This window comes from Rhea americana, unplaced genomic scaffold, assembly GCF_003343005.1.
Source record: "Rhea americana isolate MKP2758 unplaced genomic scaffold, rheAme1 scaffold_181, whole genome shotgun sequence".
Taxonomy (NCBI): domain Eukaryota; kingdom Metazoa; phylum Chordata; class Aves; order Rheiformes; family Rheidae; genus Rhea; species Rhea americana.
The window spans coordinates 484,188-502,697 of NW_028185939.1; the positions used below are offsets into that span (position 1 = coordinate 484,188).

At 43.9% G+C, this 18,510-nt stretch overlaps 2 protein-coding genes across 2 annotated transcripts; one reads left to right on the plus strand and one right to left on the minus strand.

The window, feature by feature from the left end:
* LOC146597527 (hydroxyacylglutathione hydrolase-like protein) lies at positions 1 to 3,750 on the plus strand (the record flags this gene model as incomplete). The annotated part of the gene is made up of 6 exons (XM_085301995.1): positions 1 to 165; positions 240 to 348; positions 448 to 551; positions 631 to 732; positions 834 to 913; positions 1,031 to 3,750. Coding segments are annotated over 6 exons (843 nt in total), but the record flags the coding sequence as incomplete, so codon positions are not given.
* A 1,495-nt stretch (positions 3,751 to 5,245) lies between these two features.
* On the minus strand, positions 5,246 to 18,272 carry CIAO3 (cytosolic iron-sulfur assembly component 3). The gene is made up of 11 exons (XM_085301935.1): positions 18,184 to 18,272; positions 16,920 to 17,015; positions 15,205 to 15,348; positions 14,732 to 14,864; positions 14,228 to 14,362; positions 13,776 to 13,894; positions 12,556 to 12,685; positions 12,240 to 12,312; positions 8,138 to 8,275; positions 6,886 to 7,043; positions 5,246 to 5,729 (listed from the first exon to the last, which is right to left on the minus strand). Exons 1-11 carry the CDS (start codon positions 18,247 to 18,249, stop codon positions 5,491 to 5,493), a joined length of 1,431 nt encoding a protein of 476 aa, XP_085158061.1. The 5' UTR covers positions 18,250 to 18,272; the 3' UTR covers positions 5,246 to 5,490.
* Positions 18,273 to 18,510: the final 238 nt, after the last annotated feature.

Here is an 18,510-nt window from a genome sequence, read left to right on the forward strand (position 1 = left end):
GACGCCCGCGACACCCGTGCCCGCGACACCCGTGCCCGCGCCCGCAGGGACCACGCCAGGGGCAACGAGGAGCTGGCGCGGCGGTGCCCCGGCCTGCGGGTGTACGGCGCCGACGAGCGCATCGGCGCCCTGACGCACAAGGTGGCCCACGGCGAGGAGCTCGCGGTGCGTGGGGACGGGCACGGGGATGCGGCGCTGCCGCCGCGCGCGACGGGCGCTGACGCCGGTGCCGCCGGCAGTTCGGCGCCGTGCGGGTGCGATGCCTCCTGACGCCCGGGCACACGTCCGGCCACGTGTGCTACTTCCTATGGGAGGACGAGTCCCCGGACGCGCCGGCGCTCTTCTCGGGTAGGTGCGGAGAGACCCCCCCGACCATCACCCCCCAGCCCGTCCCCCCGGGCTCCGCGCCCTCCCCGTGCTCCGGCCGCCCTCCGCTTCCCTCCGCAGGCGACGCGCTGCTGGTGGGCGGCTGCGGGGAGCTCTGCGAGGGCACCGCGGAGCAGACGTACGCCAGCCTGGCCGCCGCGCTGGGCGCCCTGCCGAGGGAGACGGTGAGCGCCGGGCGGGCGCCGGGCGGGCGCCGYGAGCGGGGCTCTTSCATCCGCCGCCTCCCTGCCGTCGCCCTTGCAGAAGGTGTTTTGCGGGCACGAGCGCGCCGTGCGCAACCTCAAGTTCGCCTTGAAAGCGGAGCCGGACAACGAAATGGTGAAGAAGAAACTTGCCTGGGCCAAGGTGAGCGGCTCCCGGCCGCGCCGGAGCCGGGTGCCGGCTCCGCACCGGCGCCTCGGGGTGCAGCGTGGCGCGGTCCCAGGTGACGTCCAGTGCCTCGGCAGCGCCGGGATGACGAGGACTTGCCCGCGGTGCCCTCCACGCTGCAGGAGGAGTTCCTCTACAACCCCTTCCTGCGGGTCACGTAAGTGGGGCCCAGACCCGCTCCCCGCGCCCCTCCGTGCCGCCCCTTCCCCGGCCCGCGTCCCCCGCCGCGCGCCCGGGGAGCCCGGCCCCGGAGCAGAGCCCGTCTCCGTCGCAGGGAGGAGCCTTTGCAGAAGTTCACGGGCGAGACGGACCCGGTGGAGGTGCTGAGGACCCTGCACGCCCAGAGGGATCGCTTCAAGAAGCCCAAGGAGCGGCCGAATCCCCAGGCGGTGCTTGCGCTCGAGTGGGGGCTGCTCAGCCCCTTCCTGGAGAAGAAGCGGGGCGGCAGCAGCGGCGCAGCGACGGCCGCCGCCGCGCAGCGTCCCCGGCGCAGCGGGGCTCCCCGCGGCGCGCGCCGCGCTGCGTCCTCCCCGCGCGCTCCGAGCCCCGTCCCTTGAGGCGCCTGCCTTGCCGTTGGGAAGTGGTTTCCGTCCTTCGCGCTGCTCGTTTGGGTCCTGTTCTGCCGCTCGCGGGGCGAGCGGAGCCCTCGGGCCCGGCTGCTGCCGCTGCAGGACAAGATGCTGCTGCGACGCTTCCAGTTCCTCCCGGGAAGGGTGGTTTTTGCATCCCCCCACGGAGCAGGTGGGATCCTGCAGGACCCTCGGGTGGTTTTTGCATCCCCCCACGGAGCAGGTGGGATCCCGCAGGACCCCCGGGCGGTTTTTGCATCCCCCCACGGAGCAGGCGGGATCCCGTGGGACCCTCGGGTGGTTTTTGCCCTCTGGCCCGGGTGGGTCCGAACGCCGCCTCGGCCGCCCCGGGCATCAGGAGTGGGCAGAGCTCTGCAGCAGCCCCGTGCGAGCTCTGGCCCCGGAGCCGGGATGCACCGGGGGGAGGAGGATGCGCCGGMGCCGGAGCCCTCCCGGCTCAGCCCGCACCGGCGTCGCGCAGCAGGTCGGGGGCGCAGAGGCGAACGCGATGCACAGGAGACGTCGCCCTGCGCCCCCCTCCCGCAGCCTGGTGGGGTTTGGGGGATTCGTGTTGTTTTTCTTTCAGAAGGACAAAATAAACCATTGGGCGAGAACGCGCAGCCCCCTCGCTAACCGCCGCAGCCGCCTCGGCCGCTCGAGCCCCGCGGAAGGCGCTCGGCGGCGCCTGGCCGAGAGCCTGCTCCGACCCGCCGGGGCTTTGCGGGAGGGCGGAAAGGAAGGGAAGCTGGGAGCAGCGCGCCGGGATTTGGAGCCAGCAAGGCCTTCGGGCGCGCTTGGGCGCGCTTGGGCCGACTGGACGCCTGCGTGGGGCTTTCCAAGGCGCGCCAGCTGGGCGGCAGCACGCTCCGGCTTGTCCCGGACACTTCCCCCTACTTTTTTCTTTTTTCCCAAGATAGCTAGAAAATTTGGAGAAGGGAAATGTTTTGGATTAGCTTTTTATTTACATTGCCTTTTATTTAGAATAAAAGCCAGAGAGCGGCTGGGGCTCTTAAACCTCTTCAGCTTGCGAAGGTCTGAGTTAAGGTTGTGCAGTGTCATTACTAATTTTTTTAAAGACGTTTGAACAATGTGTGCAGCTTTTATTTTGCAAGTGATGGGGAGGTATATTACAAAACTGAGCATTGTGAATTCCTTTTTTTTTTGGGGGGGGGGGRGAGAGCTTGCTGGTGCCTCTGTAAATAGCTGTGAAAATACCTTTGATGGGACAACTTTTGAGCAGGTTACTCCCTAAGGGACAGGCTCTTGGGTTTCTTCTTTTTACATCGAAGTGCAAAATATGTGTGTATAATTGTCCTGGTTTTGCTGAGTTTATACTGACTTCGCATAGTTAAATGAAACCAGAGCAGCACAGAGGCGTGGGCCCTGTAATCCTGTACTGTACGCTTTTTAAGCAGCGTTGATTATAAACTTTATAGCTCCGAACACTGGAATAGAGTTGACTTCAGGTTCTTTGATGTGTGGACTATGAATTTAAATGAATTTATTACCACTAAAGCCTGGTTTATGGCCATTTCTTCCATTGCTAGAGACTTTTTTTTTTTTTTTTTTTTTTTTTTTTTTTTTTTTTTTTTTTTTTTTTAAGCTGCGTTGTTATAATTTACTCTCTCCAAAAGGGGGAGAAGAATTAATCGTGCTGCACAAGTTGTCTCAGTGCTGGAGTTGTTCTGTTTAAACGTGATGGTACAATTTGCTGTAGATGGTGATGCGCTGACAGGCATTCCTCTGTTWCTGTGAAGTGCCTGGGTGCTCCGCTGGAAGTTTATTTATCCTGTGATCTAAGATGCACACGTGTGYGTGGGGGCAGGGTTCCTGAACTAGCATTGGATTTGCTAGTTTTGATAATAGTAGCAGGGAACTCAAAGGCCAGGAGCAAGTCAAGCTGTTCTGGACACTTGGGACTGTCCACAGGAGCTGCAGGCTGGACGCGTGGTGAGCGGAAGGTCTTCTGACGCCTTTAGCAACGTGTATGTTGATAACCTGGTAACTGGAGAAGAGACAAAACACAGATCTCCACCTAATCTGCAGCTAATTTAGCTTTGTTTATTTGTGTGCTTCTGGCCCGACATGCATGTTCTCAACCAAAGCTGAACTTGTTTCTTTTGCGCTGATGTACAAAGTTTATAGTCACAGCACTTCAGTGTATTGGACTTGCTTTGCATTAGCACTGCAATTTCTTGCTGTAGTTAAAAAAAATCTTATGGTTTAGTATAACACTGTGCATTATAAAACTATGCATGGAAAAGCGCATTCAATAAAACTACCAATTTGCTTGTAAAGAGGATARGGAAAGGCGGGGGAAGCCATGTGAGATTCTTGCCTTATGAACACTGTGAACTCACTAATTMATGAGCAGCACCTGAAATTATATAACGCTTTTAATTAAAAGCATTAAAAACATCTTGTACATTGTTGGCTTATTTTTAGTAAAAGACTGGATGAGGCGTTGAGAGKTTCACAGTAAAGCGTTGTCAGCTAAGCTGGTCTAAGAGGCAGTTCAAGGTCTGGCAGCTTTGCTGACAGGCGTAAGCTCAAGGTCCACAGTAACTGAGTGCCTGTTATCTTTAAAGAGCATCTGAGCAAGGTTTGAATCTGGGCTAGGTGCAGCAATCATCTCCATCTGTCTGCGTCTACTCTGAAGGAACAAAGCACTGTGACGGCTTTCTTCTCAGTTTTTGTTCATTTAACAGTGCTTTCTTCATAGTCCTTCCTTATATAGCAGTAACTGGGGGAAGGAGGAATACTTTGAAGTGAGAGAAGAATGTAATTTTTAAGTTCACATTCACTGGCAGCTACAGCAGTCACAGAAAGAGGTGCCGCATCTGACTGCATCCCTTTCTCTTGAATTCAGGTACAGCTGCCACTTCTCCCAGTATCAGCGTCCTCTCCCCAAATGTGGTCATTTTGGAAAAACTGACATTCAAATTAAGAAAGACCAAATCAGTTATTCATAGTTCTCTCTTTTTTCTTTTTGTAAATAGTTCTCAGAATACCCGTATGTGAAAAATACACACAGCAAGACAAGCACATTTCATCTCCATTAATGAAAAACCAAATCTGTTTCACGTTCACAAGTCTCTGGGCAAGGCATCTTGATATACTGCGTTAAACAAGACTGTATTTTTACTAACCCCTTTGATTGTTCTAGTAATACTACTTTTTTGTGATGATTAAATCTCACAGCCTTCTATAACTTTTGTAAAGTAACAGCTTTCAGAGACATCAAGGATGGTTTGTCCTTCGTGGAAAGATGGCAAAAAATTCTTACTTGAAACACCATAAAAAATTGTTTTCTCTTAATTTATGGATATTATCTACCATTAAACTACTGTTGAGACAGGGATAGATGTGACAATTCTGTTACTCTCTGTACTATGTATTTAGAAAGAGAGAAGGAGATGTATAATTGCCCACAGTTATAGATGATTATTGCAATTAAAGGAAAAAAAAAAWTAGATTTTTCTTAAGCATTCACTCAGGTCACATTTCAGTAGGCAATAAAAAAGCCCTTGGTCTCATGTTCCTCATATGATTACAGGCTGTTGGTTGCCACTCCATTTGACAGTGCAAAGGTACTGCAGCTGGGCCTCAAGAGCATCCAGTCGGGGACAGTGAAATGAAAAAACAGCACCCAAGGTCTAATTAGACCATTCCTAACTATGTGAGGATGTCTGAAAAAGAGACAGCCATAAAACTTGGTGCTGTGAAAATACAGCAAGGCCTTGACTAGCAATACTCTGATATAGCATAAAGCTCATCTCAATGAGGTCACGGTCTACTGCAAGGCAAATCCCTCAGTACCTAAAATTCATCAGTTCTGATAAAAGTCGGGGGTGTATAAGGAGGGCAGGTTTAGTTCATAAAGATTGCCTAAAGACTAGGATGCATTACAGTTTTCAACGTGTATTTTAAGTCAGTGTTTGTTTTTTATTCTCATCATTTCAATAATTATAAATCTGTAGGAATCAGGATTACCTGCCTATATACACATTACCTTCTCATTGCTAATGCTAGACACAAATTGCAGTCTCCCACTGATGACACAGAACTTCAGCTGTTTTTTGAGCATCTTAAATACAATTGATTTAGAAAGGCACTGAGTATTTTCTGTACGTAGGCTTCACAGATTTGCTGCCAGAGTCATTCTTCACCATTTGATATTAAATCCAGTGCTTGTTTTCTCCACGGCATGGTACTCTGTGTGCAGTGCTTTTGCAGCCTTTTCTGAATCCACGCCACCTAGCCAGTGTTCGTACAGTTCATTTACAGTCTGATTCTTCTCTGGAATTTCAGTCTTGAGAGATTCATACAGCTTCTCAACTTGCTGAAGCCAGTCCTTGCTGGATTCACCTTCTATTTTGATCTGACCACCTCCATTTAAACAGCCTATATGCGACGAAGTGAGAAAATGTCACTGAGTTTAGAAATTGCTTCAGATTTATCAGAAAAAAAAAATCCTTACAGTTAAGAAAACTAAATCCAGAAGTTAGAAAGTGTTTGTACTTAACTTACTCTACAGCTGAGAACCAAGTTTCAGAATGAAAACACTATTATAATTGCATTTTCCTCCTGAGTTATCTAACAGCCACAGGGCAGACAGTAGCCCTGAAGGGGAGATTATTGRCCTGATGTGACCCATCCTAATTCAACATATGGCCCAGGTGTGAGCAGAGAGCTGCTAAAGCATGCTGGGAAAGCACCAGGCAGATACAAGATTTGGAGGAAGCAAGCAATTGTGGTTCTTGTTTTGTCCCTSTAGAGAGGGCTAGGATGCAATTCAGACAAGAGCAGCTTTGGTGCCTCAACTGAAGGTAAGATAAATGCTCCTGGGATATAGTTCTGGATTTACTGTTCTCATGTATGTGTGATGAAAGGGTCAGACCACATAACGTGTRGTTGCTCTCAGTAGTCTGTTCTTTGTATTGAACAACCTTGTGAGCCAAGAGTGGTGCAGATTGTCAGGGAGAGAACGTTGTCCAGAGAGAGTGAAGAAGGGCAGCTCAGTGTTGCTGCTGGCACTGTGTTCTTGTCTATCACAAACAAGCCAGAGCTGAAGTACAAATTGAGCTGCCCAAGCTTTCCACTAGTGAATTCCAGGAGAATTGAGAGGGGGAAAAAAGAAAAGCTTTACAGGAAGTAGAAAAGAAAGGAAAACAAGTAGAAAAAGACATTCATCACCAGCCATAGCAAGCACTCTCTAGAAGCAGACTGTTAGCTTCTGTAAACAGAGTTTACAAAGTTAGGAGGGCCTCCTTAAAAGAACTAGTTGTACCRGTTTCAGTATTAWTTTTTTAACTGTAACCACTGAAGGTCTGGAGAATTACTAGCTTCTAGATAAAAATATATATGTATATATATATACACATACAGGCAAAAAACTTTGAAATCTTGATGTGGTGACTATCACATCTTACAGGTTTAAAGGCTTTGCCACAACACTCAGGATGTGAGAGACTGACTGTGTTTCTTGTACTTCAGTGACAGTTTCATATAGCTTCCTACAGCTACGAATTCTACCAGGGAAAGTCCTATGTGGCCTTACCTGATGGGCAAGCCATGACTTCAACATAGTGGTAAGGGGATCTCCCTCGTTTCAGTTTTTGCACTAAGTTTTGTATGTTTCGAAATCCATATGCCAAAGCAAACTGGAGCAGGACTACTCCATCCTTCTCCAGTGTCACCTCTTGGAAGTCCTTGTTTCTGAGGAACAAAAGCAAACAATATCTTATCTAAATTAACTTCTATTAAACTTCCAAAAAACATTGTACTAGAACTAAGCTCTTTTCTAAGTTCTATTCAAGARAAGTGTCCTAATTCTTTGCCCTCCCCCCCTCCCCAAACAAGTTAGATAAAAGAACTAGCTTACAAAGACTTGGTTGTATTAGAAGCTACAATCCTTTCCAGAGCCTTTTTGAGCACCTTCCATGTGAATTAAGTCTGTTGAAAAACACTTGCATTGAATAAATCCTTAAAATTTGGACAAGCAGAGCTCAAACAAAAAAATCTCATTGTGATAAGCTTTCTGGGTTGGCTTCAGCCAACTTACACATCAGTGAGGCCTTTGAAAGAAACTTTTTAAATTGTAGCTGGTCATAACACCAGGGAGTAAGCCAGTATTGAAGGTTTCCCAGCTCTTAGTATCAGTGGAAATAGTTCTTCCTGATAAGAGAATAAGCAATCTGGGGTGTGTGTGTGTGGTGTTTTTGAAGCATCATGTATTGAGATTGCTGACTCCTATCTCCTAGACCAGGGAATCCTAACCATCAGTGTCACTGGTATGTAATTCATTACAAAAAGTACATTAAGATTACACCTAGGAAACTAGTAGGAATCTCAGTTTAAATGTGCCTCTTATGCCCAGGTTCAAGTGACCTGTTTTACTCTGTCTTACAACAGTTTGATTAAAATGGAACCTTAGAGTCCTGACACCTGGTTTGTGATGGTTAGATTAGTAATGAATCTACTTCAGTGACATGATCACAGGTGAGAAAGTTCAAATCCAGACAAGTTCTGTCTTCTAAATTACTCTGGAAGCAGCCTGCACTTGATACTGGGAAAATCTATCAAGCCAAAATAAAGTGTGTGGGTGGTGAAGGGGCTAGAAGTCTCCAAGGGAAAAGGCTGCAAAGAGTGCTGGCTGATTTATTGCTCAGCAACTGTGGGAGTGAGACACCAATTCCCATGCCTTGAAGTAAAATGTTTAACATTGCAAAGAAATTTTCAGCCATCAGCCAGATAACAGCATAAACAGAATTGCAATAAAAATAGTGTTTTATGTAAGACTAACTTCTTACTTCAAAGGTTTGTACTGAATTGTATCCACTTGAATTCCAAAAAGTTCCTTTGCTGCATACTTGTATATGTGCTCCAAATAGCCACCAGAACCACCTCCTGAATGGCCGGAGAGCTCTTCTTCAGTAATGCTGCTAAACCTGAAGGGAGGAAAGAAAGATGAACTGTTTTAGAGGACCTTCAACATAACAGCCAGCACCAAGTCCATTGTTCTTTGAAGCAAATGAGTTTGATTATGTCAATGCAGAAATAGCTTCAGCACTACTAAAAGCATTATGTTGTTAGCCCTGTGAGGTTTGTGATAGTAGACTTGTTCATAGAGCAAAGTTCATGGAATTCAAAAGCAACAGAACAAGCCATGGATYAGCTCCCTTAGGACTCCTAGCCTTTCCCTTTCTCCTGGGAACTGACTATTTATAGCTTCAGGGTCCTCTAGATTTAATGCTATGCTGTCTAGTGTGCTTTGGGTAAAGCTCAGTGGAAATGCTCTATCGTGTTCCGTGACAAGGCCTGATCCATACACCGCAAACTTGATCTTGCCAGGTAATTCCCATAACAAAACTCTGCTTGGAAAGACCAGAATGACATGGGCAATTGTTAGCTTCCTATTTAGCATCTCTGTGAACATTAGCCTTTGTTATTTTTTTCCTCCTCCAGTTTCAAAGTATTGATGGTATGGACCTGTGCAATGCAAACTTTTCCTGGAGAACACAGTCTAGGAGGAGTCCTGTCTCAACCATGAAACATCTCACGAGTGCTAAAGCTTTCTGCAGTATAAACAGCAGAATTCACTATTCAAAGCTCTAGTTCTGTGTTACAACACTATTTTTGAAACCAGCAACATTCAATCTGGTTGTTGGGACACACCAAAACACTTCTGGGGAGTGTTAATACTATAACTACAAGCACAGAGAGATTAAATTTGTGTTGCTCTGGTTTCATATGCTTAATAAAACTCATGTAACAAAGATGAACAAAATTAATGATGCCAGGGCATTTGCTCTCTACGTGGCCATTTTCAAGTTCAACACATCTTTGTCCAAACTACACTAATAAAAGTTCTGCAATTCAAGTTCTGCACAAGTAATCCCATTTCACTGATATGCCAAAACACAACCAGCTATTCAGAGGTCAAGATAATGTTTCTTGAACAGCTCACCAGATAGAAGCCACAACAATGGCTTTTGTTATGGGGGAATAATAGGATGGGGGATATGCTTATAAGCACTCATCAGGCAGTGACACTTGCATTCTTCTAACAGCTGCAGAAGAGAAAACCCTTGAATTCTGGCCAAATAATTTAAAGTCAAATCAAAGATGTTGCCTCTCTCAGATAATATCTCAGCTTCAGAAGAACTACAGGAGACAACGTTTTAGCCTGTAATTGCTTTCAGAAACTATTTTTAATTCAGTCTTGTTTACAGGAACTGAGATTCGTTAATGAATGTTTCAGTGTGTCTGGCCTCACGTACTGCCACTCTCTGAAAATGAGGCTGCCAGTAAAGTTTCAGTGCTGCCTGGAGCAAACAGTTATACCACCAGAAGTCCTGGGATTTCTGGCACTTTATCTTACTCTTGCTGCCAAATGTAATAACCTCTTAATGGGCTTTTCCACGTGCTGGAGGATAAGTAGAACAACAGCCATTGGACTGCTTATTTTAATGCTCCAAGTTCTATGGAATACGTGTTGTTTGTAACCAGTCAATTTACTGAGTAGGTTAAAGCTAGCAAAAGGTCATAGAGGCACTTTATCACCACAAGCATGAGGCCTAGTGCTCAGAACATACTTCTTAGAAGTCAGCCAGAGATATTTATCAAGTAATTAGACATTTTGTTCTGGGTTATAACTGACACTTCCATAATGTTATTTCCTAATACATTCAAACACTTCAGAATCTTTCTCAATTTTCTGTTAATTGCACAACAATAAAGCAGGCAGAACTGAAGTGCTTGTTTGCATGGGTAACTTTTAAAGTTGTACTTCTGGGATTTAATTATGTAGATATTTTTATAGCTGAAGATATTTTTTTCATTTATGACTTGGAAGAAATTTGAAAGCAAGCTATGTCAGAAAAAAAAGGTACTTGAAGATGGAAAAAGTGTCTGTAGATAGATGTCCTAGTAAAACTACACTGCTTTCCATTCATACTCCAACACATTGGTATAGCCTTCCTTAGAATACAAGCCTAATGCCAATATTAAAAAATACATTCATACCCATGCTATAGTCTCAAAGTTCCTAATCTCCCCAAACGTGTCTGAAGCATTTTAATTTTACCAGTATTGCAGCTTTGCATCATCTAATATTATTTATATCACCCATATGTTACAAGGTAGACATAATAAAGAAACAAGGTCAGCCGTAGCCATAAGTAAATGGAAAAACAATGACTACTGCCTCAATTTACTACTCTTAAGAAGTCCTCTTTATTTTTGAGCATGTGAATGAGAATCTGTTCAGTTCTAAAGAAATGTTCAGATGTGAACCTGCTGATCCACTGAAATACAGCAGAAGAAAATAAGGCTCTGTGCATGCATATTATTTTAGCTCTTTTTAAGTCTAGTTAAGAATATAGAACTAGATATACAAAAAAAAAGGTATTGGTTACAAATCTTATTTAGCCCAGTTTGTTTGTTTATTTTTAAACTAAGCAGACTTTTAATTTAAGGGACTGGACTGCAACAGGCAACCTCTATCTCCTAATCTCCTTTTTTTTCAGAGTAAGAGTGACCAATATTCATAACTATTAAAAAATAAACTAGGCAATAGGCCTCATGCAAGGACACTTCCCTTCATAGCTCTGTCAAAATACATAGCTCTGACAACTCTTGAGCAAAAGTTCCCAATGGCACTTTGATGTACTAGAAAGTCTTAAACTGTTTAGAAATACGCCAAATTTAAAACCAAAGAACTGAGAATAGATTAGTGCTACATTCTGCTCATGTACTATCTGCTGCATATCTGGTCTATCAAAATCCCTCCTTAAAAACTTACAGTGCCTGAGCACTAAACTTTTGGGTCATACACTTCATCTTTTATAATTTGTGAAGGTTACTGTATACAGGTCACTGTATGTGTAAGCCCTTCTGTTTATTAAGGTCACTTTGCACATTAATAAATAGAAAAGCTACAGATAGAGTGCTATAAAAGCACTTAAAACTGATGAAGAAAATGGTTTGGTTTAATGATCAGTGTGGAACCAGCAATTCAGACGAATAAAATGTGATTTCATAGAATCATAGAATGGTAAGGTTGGAAGAGACCTCTGGAGATCATCTCGTCCAACCCTCAGCGTAGCCCGTACGGGGACTGAACCCGTGACCTTGGCATTAGCAGCACCACACTCTAACCAACTGAGTGTTTTAAAGTTTCTGTAGCCAGTTAGGCCTCTGTGCAGTTGTCCTTTAACCAGATGTTAGTTTTCAATTAAAGCACTTAGACATATGCAAACCAGAAAAGACTTTAAGATCTCATGGTGGTGTGTGTGGGGGATGGTGTCTTTTGATTTTTTAACAAATAAGGAATCCTAGAGATCTTAGCTGGAGTTTCCATATACTACTAATTTGTGCTTTACTACTGCAATCCCTACAGTAGCTTGGATAACCAGGAACAGTTTCAGGTAACACAGTAACAGACTTCTCTGGCTTAGCAAACTTTTCTCACTGATTTAGGTATTTTTTCACTTTTTAAGTTTGCAAATACATTTTTTGTGGGATTCCATCAGCCACACTGTAACAGTGCTTAAAGCAAGACTGCCATGCAATTTATACTTCTCTATACAATTATATTGCTATTACACTCTTATTGGGCTAATTTTGGCAACCCTACTGATTTACAGTGAGAGTTACTAATCCTTAAACTTCTAAAAACAAATCTAGAACAATTTCAGATTCTTCAAAACTGCAGATTCAACATACTCTGTACATTATTTTATGCATAACTGTACTGACTCAAAAGCAGTGACAAAGGAAAAACAAATCAAATGCAAATACATGCAGCCTTATGTAAAGTAAAATGGCACTGGAAGAGCAAATTCTATTGAAGAACCCAATATGAATACTAGATGAATATGACCAAAGGTGCAAATGAAATTTTCTTCTTACGTGGTATCCAAAGGAGCAGGATCTACATCTGATAGAGAGATTCCTTCTTGTTCCAACAACCTTAGCACTTCTCCTAAAGCAGAAACACACGTAAAAAGCTCTTGTTTTGGAGATGAAGGAAAACAAAATCTGATGATTGGTGCATAAACCTACATCTGCAAACTTTACCAGGGCACAATTTGCATTATTAAAATGAAATTAGACAGCAAAATCCATGCATTACACCTTCTGTCAGAGACAAAGGATTATAAAAATGAGTGAATACCTCACTCTGAGGCTTCCAGAAATTAGCTAGACTACCTCTTGTTCCACTTACCTGTAGTGATTACACAGTCCACATCTCKGGTTTGGTACTCCTGGTTGAAAAAGTCTGGCCTTGAAGCCTCTAGCTTTTTGTCATAACAGGGCATTACTGTTACATGGTATATCTGGTCAGGTGTTAAGTGCTGGAAGAAAGATAAAGCTGTGCAGTTGGATTGGTAAAAATTAAATTCTTGAGGGAGACTTTTCCAGGTACAGATACGAATGATACTAATGCTACCATACTTCTGAAAATACTCTCTATTACTACTTGAATATGTGAGTTTCTTCTTCTCACAGAACCCAATTTTAATTTATAGCAAATTTCAACAGTACGGTCTTTCGCTTCTTTTTTCCTCCTCCTTCTGCTAATGCACATGATCCAAAGTCAGACAGTGAMGAATTCCTAATTATGCAGTTAGAGGATGCACTTCCTACACGCTATTAAAATCCTGCCCCTGCATCAGCAACTAACAAATGGAGTCAGACAAAACCCTCATGACCATCCAAGAAATGAGTCTAGGCCAAGGAAACAAGTCTCTGACTCAAGGCCGTTGTTTCAGTGTCTTGTGCCAAATGTTCTCAGTAGCTGCCAATTTTTGTAACAAGTATGCAGATGTCAGCATTTCTTTAACACAAGTGTTAAACCAGCGCTTGTTAATGGACAATAAATCATACAATCAGAAATGGTGCTCAAGTTTCTCGCTTGACAACTCTGGGCTATTAGTATGACTGTAGTCTTTAAATATCAAATTTATATCTGGAGAGATTCCAAAGGTTAAAGGGGGAAAACAGAACTAAGTCAAACTGAAACAGAACATGAAGCTGGGAAAGAGCAAGTAATTTTTAGAAAAGACATGATCTGCACGTATGCACTGACTGAAGTTTTGTTTCAGAGAGGATAATTTATTTTAAGTTATTCACCATCCTTAAACAATGTGAAAATACCACACACACAAGTGAGATGGGAGCACATTCCTGAATAATATGCAGAGATTTTAAATGGTCCATAAAGCAAGAACTTAGTGTTATTTCCCCAACTACCAGCTTCTCGTTAGATAAAACGGAAGTGAGGGATGCTGTTTTTGGCATTCTGCAAGATAGTTTCTACCTTTAAACTCTAGTGTAAAACATGTAGCAACATTTAAAAAATCATGTGTTCGTGATATTTTCATGAGTGTTAAGTGTTCAATTTTAGCATTTTGCCATTAATCATAGTATACTTCAGACCCTCACCTGCTGTTCTGCAAAATGGCCTTTGACCAAGGAGCCCATGACCTGCTGTGGAGACTTGGCAGTACTGATATAAGGAACGATGAAACTGCCATGGGTTTTCTCAGCAWAGCAGATCCAACCTGAGAAGAATAGTGTAATTAATAAACAACTGCAGTAAACTAACAAACAAGTTCTCTCCCCTGCCCTCCTGACTTACTGCTCACTAAGTACTGTTTTCAGTGCCTTTTCGGCACAGAAACAAAACAAGACTAATTTTAGAGATCATTAGGTATCTGTACATATCGTTACTGTTATTAACACCAAGATCTCTTTGTACTGTGAAGAGAGTAATCCTTTCCTCACTGGTAAATTTATCCATATTAACTGTTCTGATCAGCTTTCTAAATTTTGCATGCTCTAATGTACTATTAGTATGGCATATTACTATTTYCATAACTAATTTAATACTACACCTGGACAGGCAGAAGCCAGCATGGGCAAAGCCTTTTTGTCTTCAGACTGCTTTCGAAAGCGCTTTACAAACTCTCGTTGGCTCTCCAGTAGGCTGAAGTTTCTTGAGAAAGTTGTATCAAATACATAGTGCACACCTAGGCAGTACAGCATCTTGTTAAAATTCACAAGAAAGATACAAACAGCAAACTACAACAAAAAAGCCTCCAATCAAACCGGATTAAAACTATGTGTCTCTTACAGTTTTGGATCTCTGCAGTTGACAGTGATCTTTTCCCTAGCRTGCCAGCATAAGACACCAGCAAAAGTGACAGGAGGACAACAAATCGCTTCAAGTTCCTTCCTGTTATCACTCTGAGTTTATTATGCCACTGAAGTTGCAGACAGTTTTAATTTCAACCAAAACGAATTATGAAACATTATATATCTATGAGGAGATTATCACATCAACCTTCTGCATTCATGAAAGTTATGCTTAACATATACCCCGGCAGTCCCACACTTGCCTAAACTCTTTAAGAATGTGGTCAACTTCTTTGCTGTTTCCAGAACATTCATTTTATATCTTGCAGCTAGGGAAGCTCTGGACTGTGGTGAAAGAGATACCACTACCAACTTCTGTTCATTGGGAGCTGCAGTCTAAAAAACAGTAAGCAAAATAACTTAACTGTTCAGAGAATATTAATATGGTACATACAGCACTTTTAGCACACCGGAAATTCAAAAAATATCTCCCAGTGTTTTGTCCTTAACTTTCAAGTCATTAACTTGCTACATTAAGGCCCTTTCCAAAGCTATGATCACTGAAAAAAAAATTGTGCAGGGGGAAAAAAAACTGTACTGCAAATCTGCTCAGATTCTTCTTTCTTGGAAATTAATTTTTACGTGTGCTGTTCACACATGTTTTTGCAGATGCACCACACTAATCTATGAAGACTTTCAAACTCTGCAGCCTTCCTAGCTGCTTCTTGTCACCTACCTTGTTAAAAGTTAGCATTTTGTATAGCTCTTCATGGCTCTGTTGAGTGATTAAAACACTCTCTGCTGATGTAATGCAGCCACTACAAGCTAAACAGTCATTCAGAGTAATTTTGGCCTTTTCCARTTTTTGTGCTCCTCCATCCTAGAAAGGAACAGATTAGATTCAGTCCTGATCACAATATGGAAGTACTCAAGTAGTTGTCTCCTATCGTTACTATATTTAGTAGCAAAGATGTTGCCCTTTTCAGCCTCTCAGTTTATCATTAAAAAAAATCTTTGAGTAAGATGATGATGAAGACAAATCTCTTTAAAGCTTGTTGATTTCTAATAGGATTGTTTGACAATATACATAGAAGTATAGAAAGATATTGAGGAACTCAAGAAAAATTTTAGCAAGACCAAGACTAGAGCTTCAAATCTAGAGCAGTTGTTTAGGCCACAATTATTTCTGCTATCTGGTGGGCTAACACTGCTCCAACATACTGAAGCTACACTTTCCTGGAAACAAATGTGGTCTGTCTTGTCTGCTTTTTCAACCTGTGCATGGCAGAAGACTGAGGCTGGCATGGCTGACAGGCTACAGATTGTAGCTGCTGCTTTTAACCACAAAACTGTGGACTGCTGAGATCCTAAGCCCTGCAACAACAATCTCCAGCTTGCATTCAATATTCTGATTAATGCTAGGGAAAGCATGCCAGCTCTGTCACCTGTATCAGATATTGCTCATGTTATTTAATTTTACTAGGGCCACTGCTTTGTAGGAATCTTGAATTTCACTCTTTGAAAGAGATTTCATAGCCAGACCCCCCCCCAAAAAAAAATCACTGAAATTTTTAATTGTTAAGGAATATTCTGCAATTATTCTGTGTGCAAAACTTACATGGACACTAGTGAGAAAACTGTATGACATCTCAAAGGGCGCATGGCATGGCACTGGAAAGAATTTTTTATTAGACCTGAGTAAGTCAGTTTTTTAGTGGGACTCCTCTTTAAAAATTACTTCTCAGTAAAGTCAGAAACAGACAGTGATGAAGTATTGTTAAGCTAAAAATTAAAAATATGTAACCAGGCGTCTTTGAAAATGCTGTACTGCCTTCTCCAAGTCAAAAAGTAATCAACAGACTGAAATTAAAACCATTGTCTCTGGATGACCTCCTAGTTTGGTTAACTAAGAAACATTAAACTTTTCTCTGTAAATATGAAAATAGTTCAGTTCAGCTTGAGATTAATTTGGAAGCAACATGCTTATCAATTCTGCATGCTACTTATCAAATCATTTAAAATGTATTATAAAAAAAACAGAGYAAAAAGTTAAAGACAACCTAAATGAACCTCTTTGAGACTGAGCACTCCACTATATGATGTAATAAAAAAAGCATTATTTTAAATAATCTAGCAATTCAGGCACATCAGAACTGATAGCAAGAAAAGAGACTTCTCACCTTATCTGTTCTTACATTGAAAATATATTAATGTTTGTGTTTGAGAGCATAAAACAAGAAGGCAGACATGAATTCAGAAATATTGCTTATAGAAATGGGTAATTAAAACCTTGGGCTCTGGAAAAAGATGCGAGAAGGCTGATGACAAGAGCAATACTTTTGTTACACCTTGGTTCCCTGTGAGGCAGTACATAGCTGGAGCATTTAAATACAGAGCAAGGAAGTTGCACTTTCTGGATATTTTACACAATAGTCAAAAAATCACACATACCTGATTGATCTGAAAGTAGCTCCCATCTGCTTCAATTCTGATCTTAGCTGCTGCTTTTCCATTTTTTTTTTCAACTTTGACAGGTTTGATGCATTCCTGAAGCAGAAAGAAAGCCCCAAAGCGAGCAGCTGAGAAGTGCGGAAGGGAAAGCATAGCAAAAACTTAATTGAAACCAGAATGTTCAAAAGCAAAGGCTAGCTCAGGAGTGAATGTCACTTATTCTACCTTAAAGTATGCTGGATTTACTCACAGCATCCATAACCACCAAGGGAAAATGTAAAAGTAAAAGGTGCTTACCCCCTTTCTACAGAAGGAACACTTTCCCAACATCATACCAAAAAGAGAGGCACTTTTGCTGTTGCTCCAAGGAAGCCAGCTGTGCTCTAAGGAGCCTCAAAAAAAAGAGGGACTTGCCTGCAAAGTCCTCCTCTCCCTAAAAGCCCTACAGATCATGCACTCTTCACTGCAAATTTTAACCAATGGAGGCGTGGTCACTGCAGTCAACATGTGGCTAGTGCCAATGAAGGGTCTTTTAGCGCTGCAAGGAATCTGATGACTTCAGATGGACTGCTTCCAGTTTTCTGTATTGTTTTGTGATGCAGACCCAAGGGTGTTTTTACACTCTGTGTGATTTTTATTGGTTAAGCACCTTATGTCTCCTTGTCCTACTTCTCCAGCCAGATTTCTCCTTGCCTTTTACTACCYCTTCTCTGCCAGAATCTTGAAACACTTCTCCCCCTAGAGTCCAGCTTTGCTCACTCTTTGTTCCGAATAGCACAAGACTCTCAGGCTACCAGGAACAAGCCGCTAAGGTTCCTCAGCTATGCTCCCTGAATAGTAACAATCCAAAGGCTCTCTCTGAGACAGAAAAGCGGGATGCTCTGAGTCAAAGACTTCCCCGGGAAACCCAAGTACTGCAGGGAGATTTAATGGGATTTGTTCTACTCTGCTCCACTGCTCCCATTCTGGGATACTCCTCTGCTCCATTTGCTGTCAGCAGCCAGCTGTAGGGCTGCACTTCTTGYGACTGGGAGCTCTGCTAGTGCTTGGAGACTCTGACAAGAAAGCCCTGCCCGTCCCCCTCCCTCCCCCTCCCGCCCCCTTCCCCTCTCCCCCTCCCGGTCGGTATTTGGGCGGGCGGCTCCCAGAGCGCGGCCGGGTGAGCAGCGCGGGCTGCGGGCGCATGAACGGGCTTCTCTGCAGCCGCGGCAGGACGGGGGCGGCCGCCGCTCCCGGGCGCCGCGTGCCCCCCGCCCCGGCCCACCTGCGAGGGCCCGATGAAGTCGTCCAGGTCGGTGAGCTGCAGCGCGCCGCTGAACGGAGACGCCATCGCGCCCGCCGCCGTAAAGCGCGCCGCCGTAAAGCGCGACGACGGCGGTGTCGCGAAACGCGGCGGGCGGGAGCGCGCGTGCGCGGGGCGGGCGGGCGCCGAGATGGCGGCGGCGGCGGCGTTTGGTGTGGGCGGCGCGGCCCGGCCCGGCCCGGCCCGGCCCGGCTCGGCTCTGCAGTAGGGCGGCGATGGGGCAAGTCTTTCAGACTCTGAGTATTTAGTTCCTACACAGAAAAAAGAATATATATATCTATCTATATA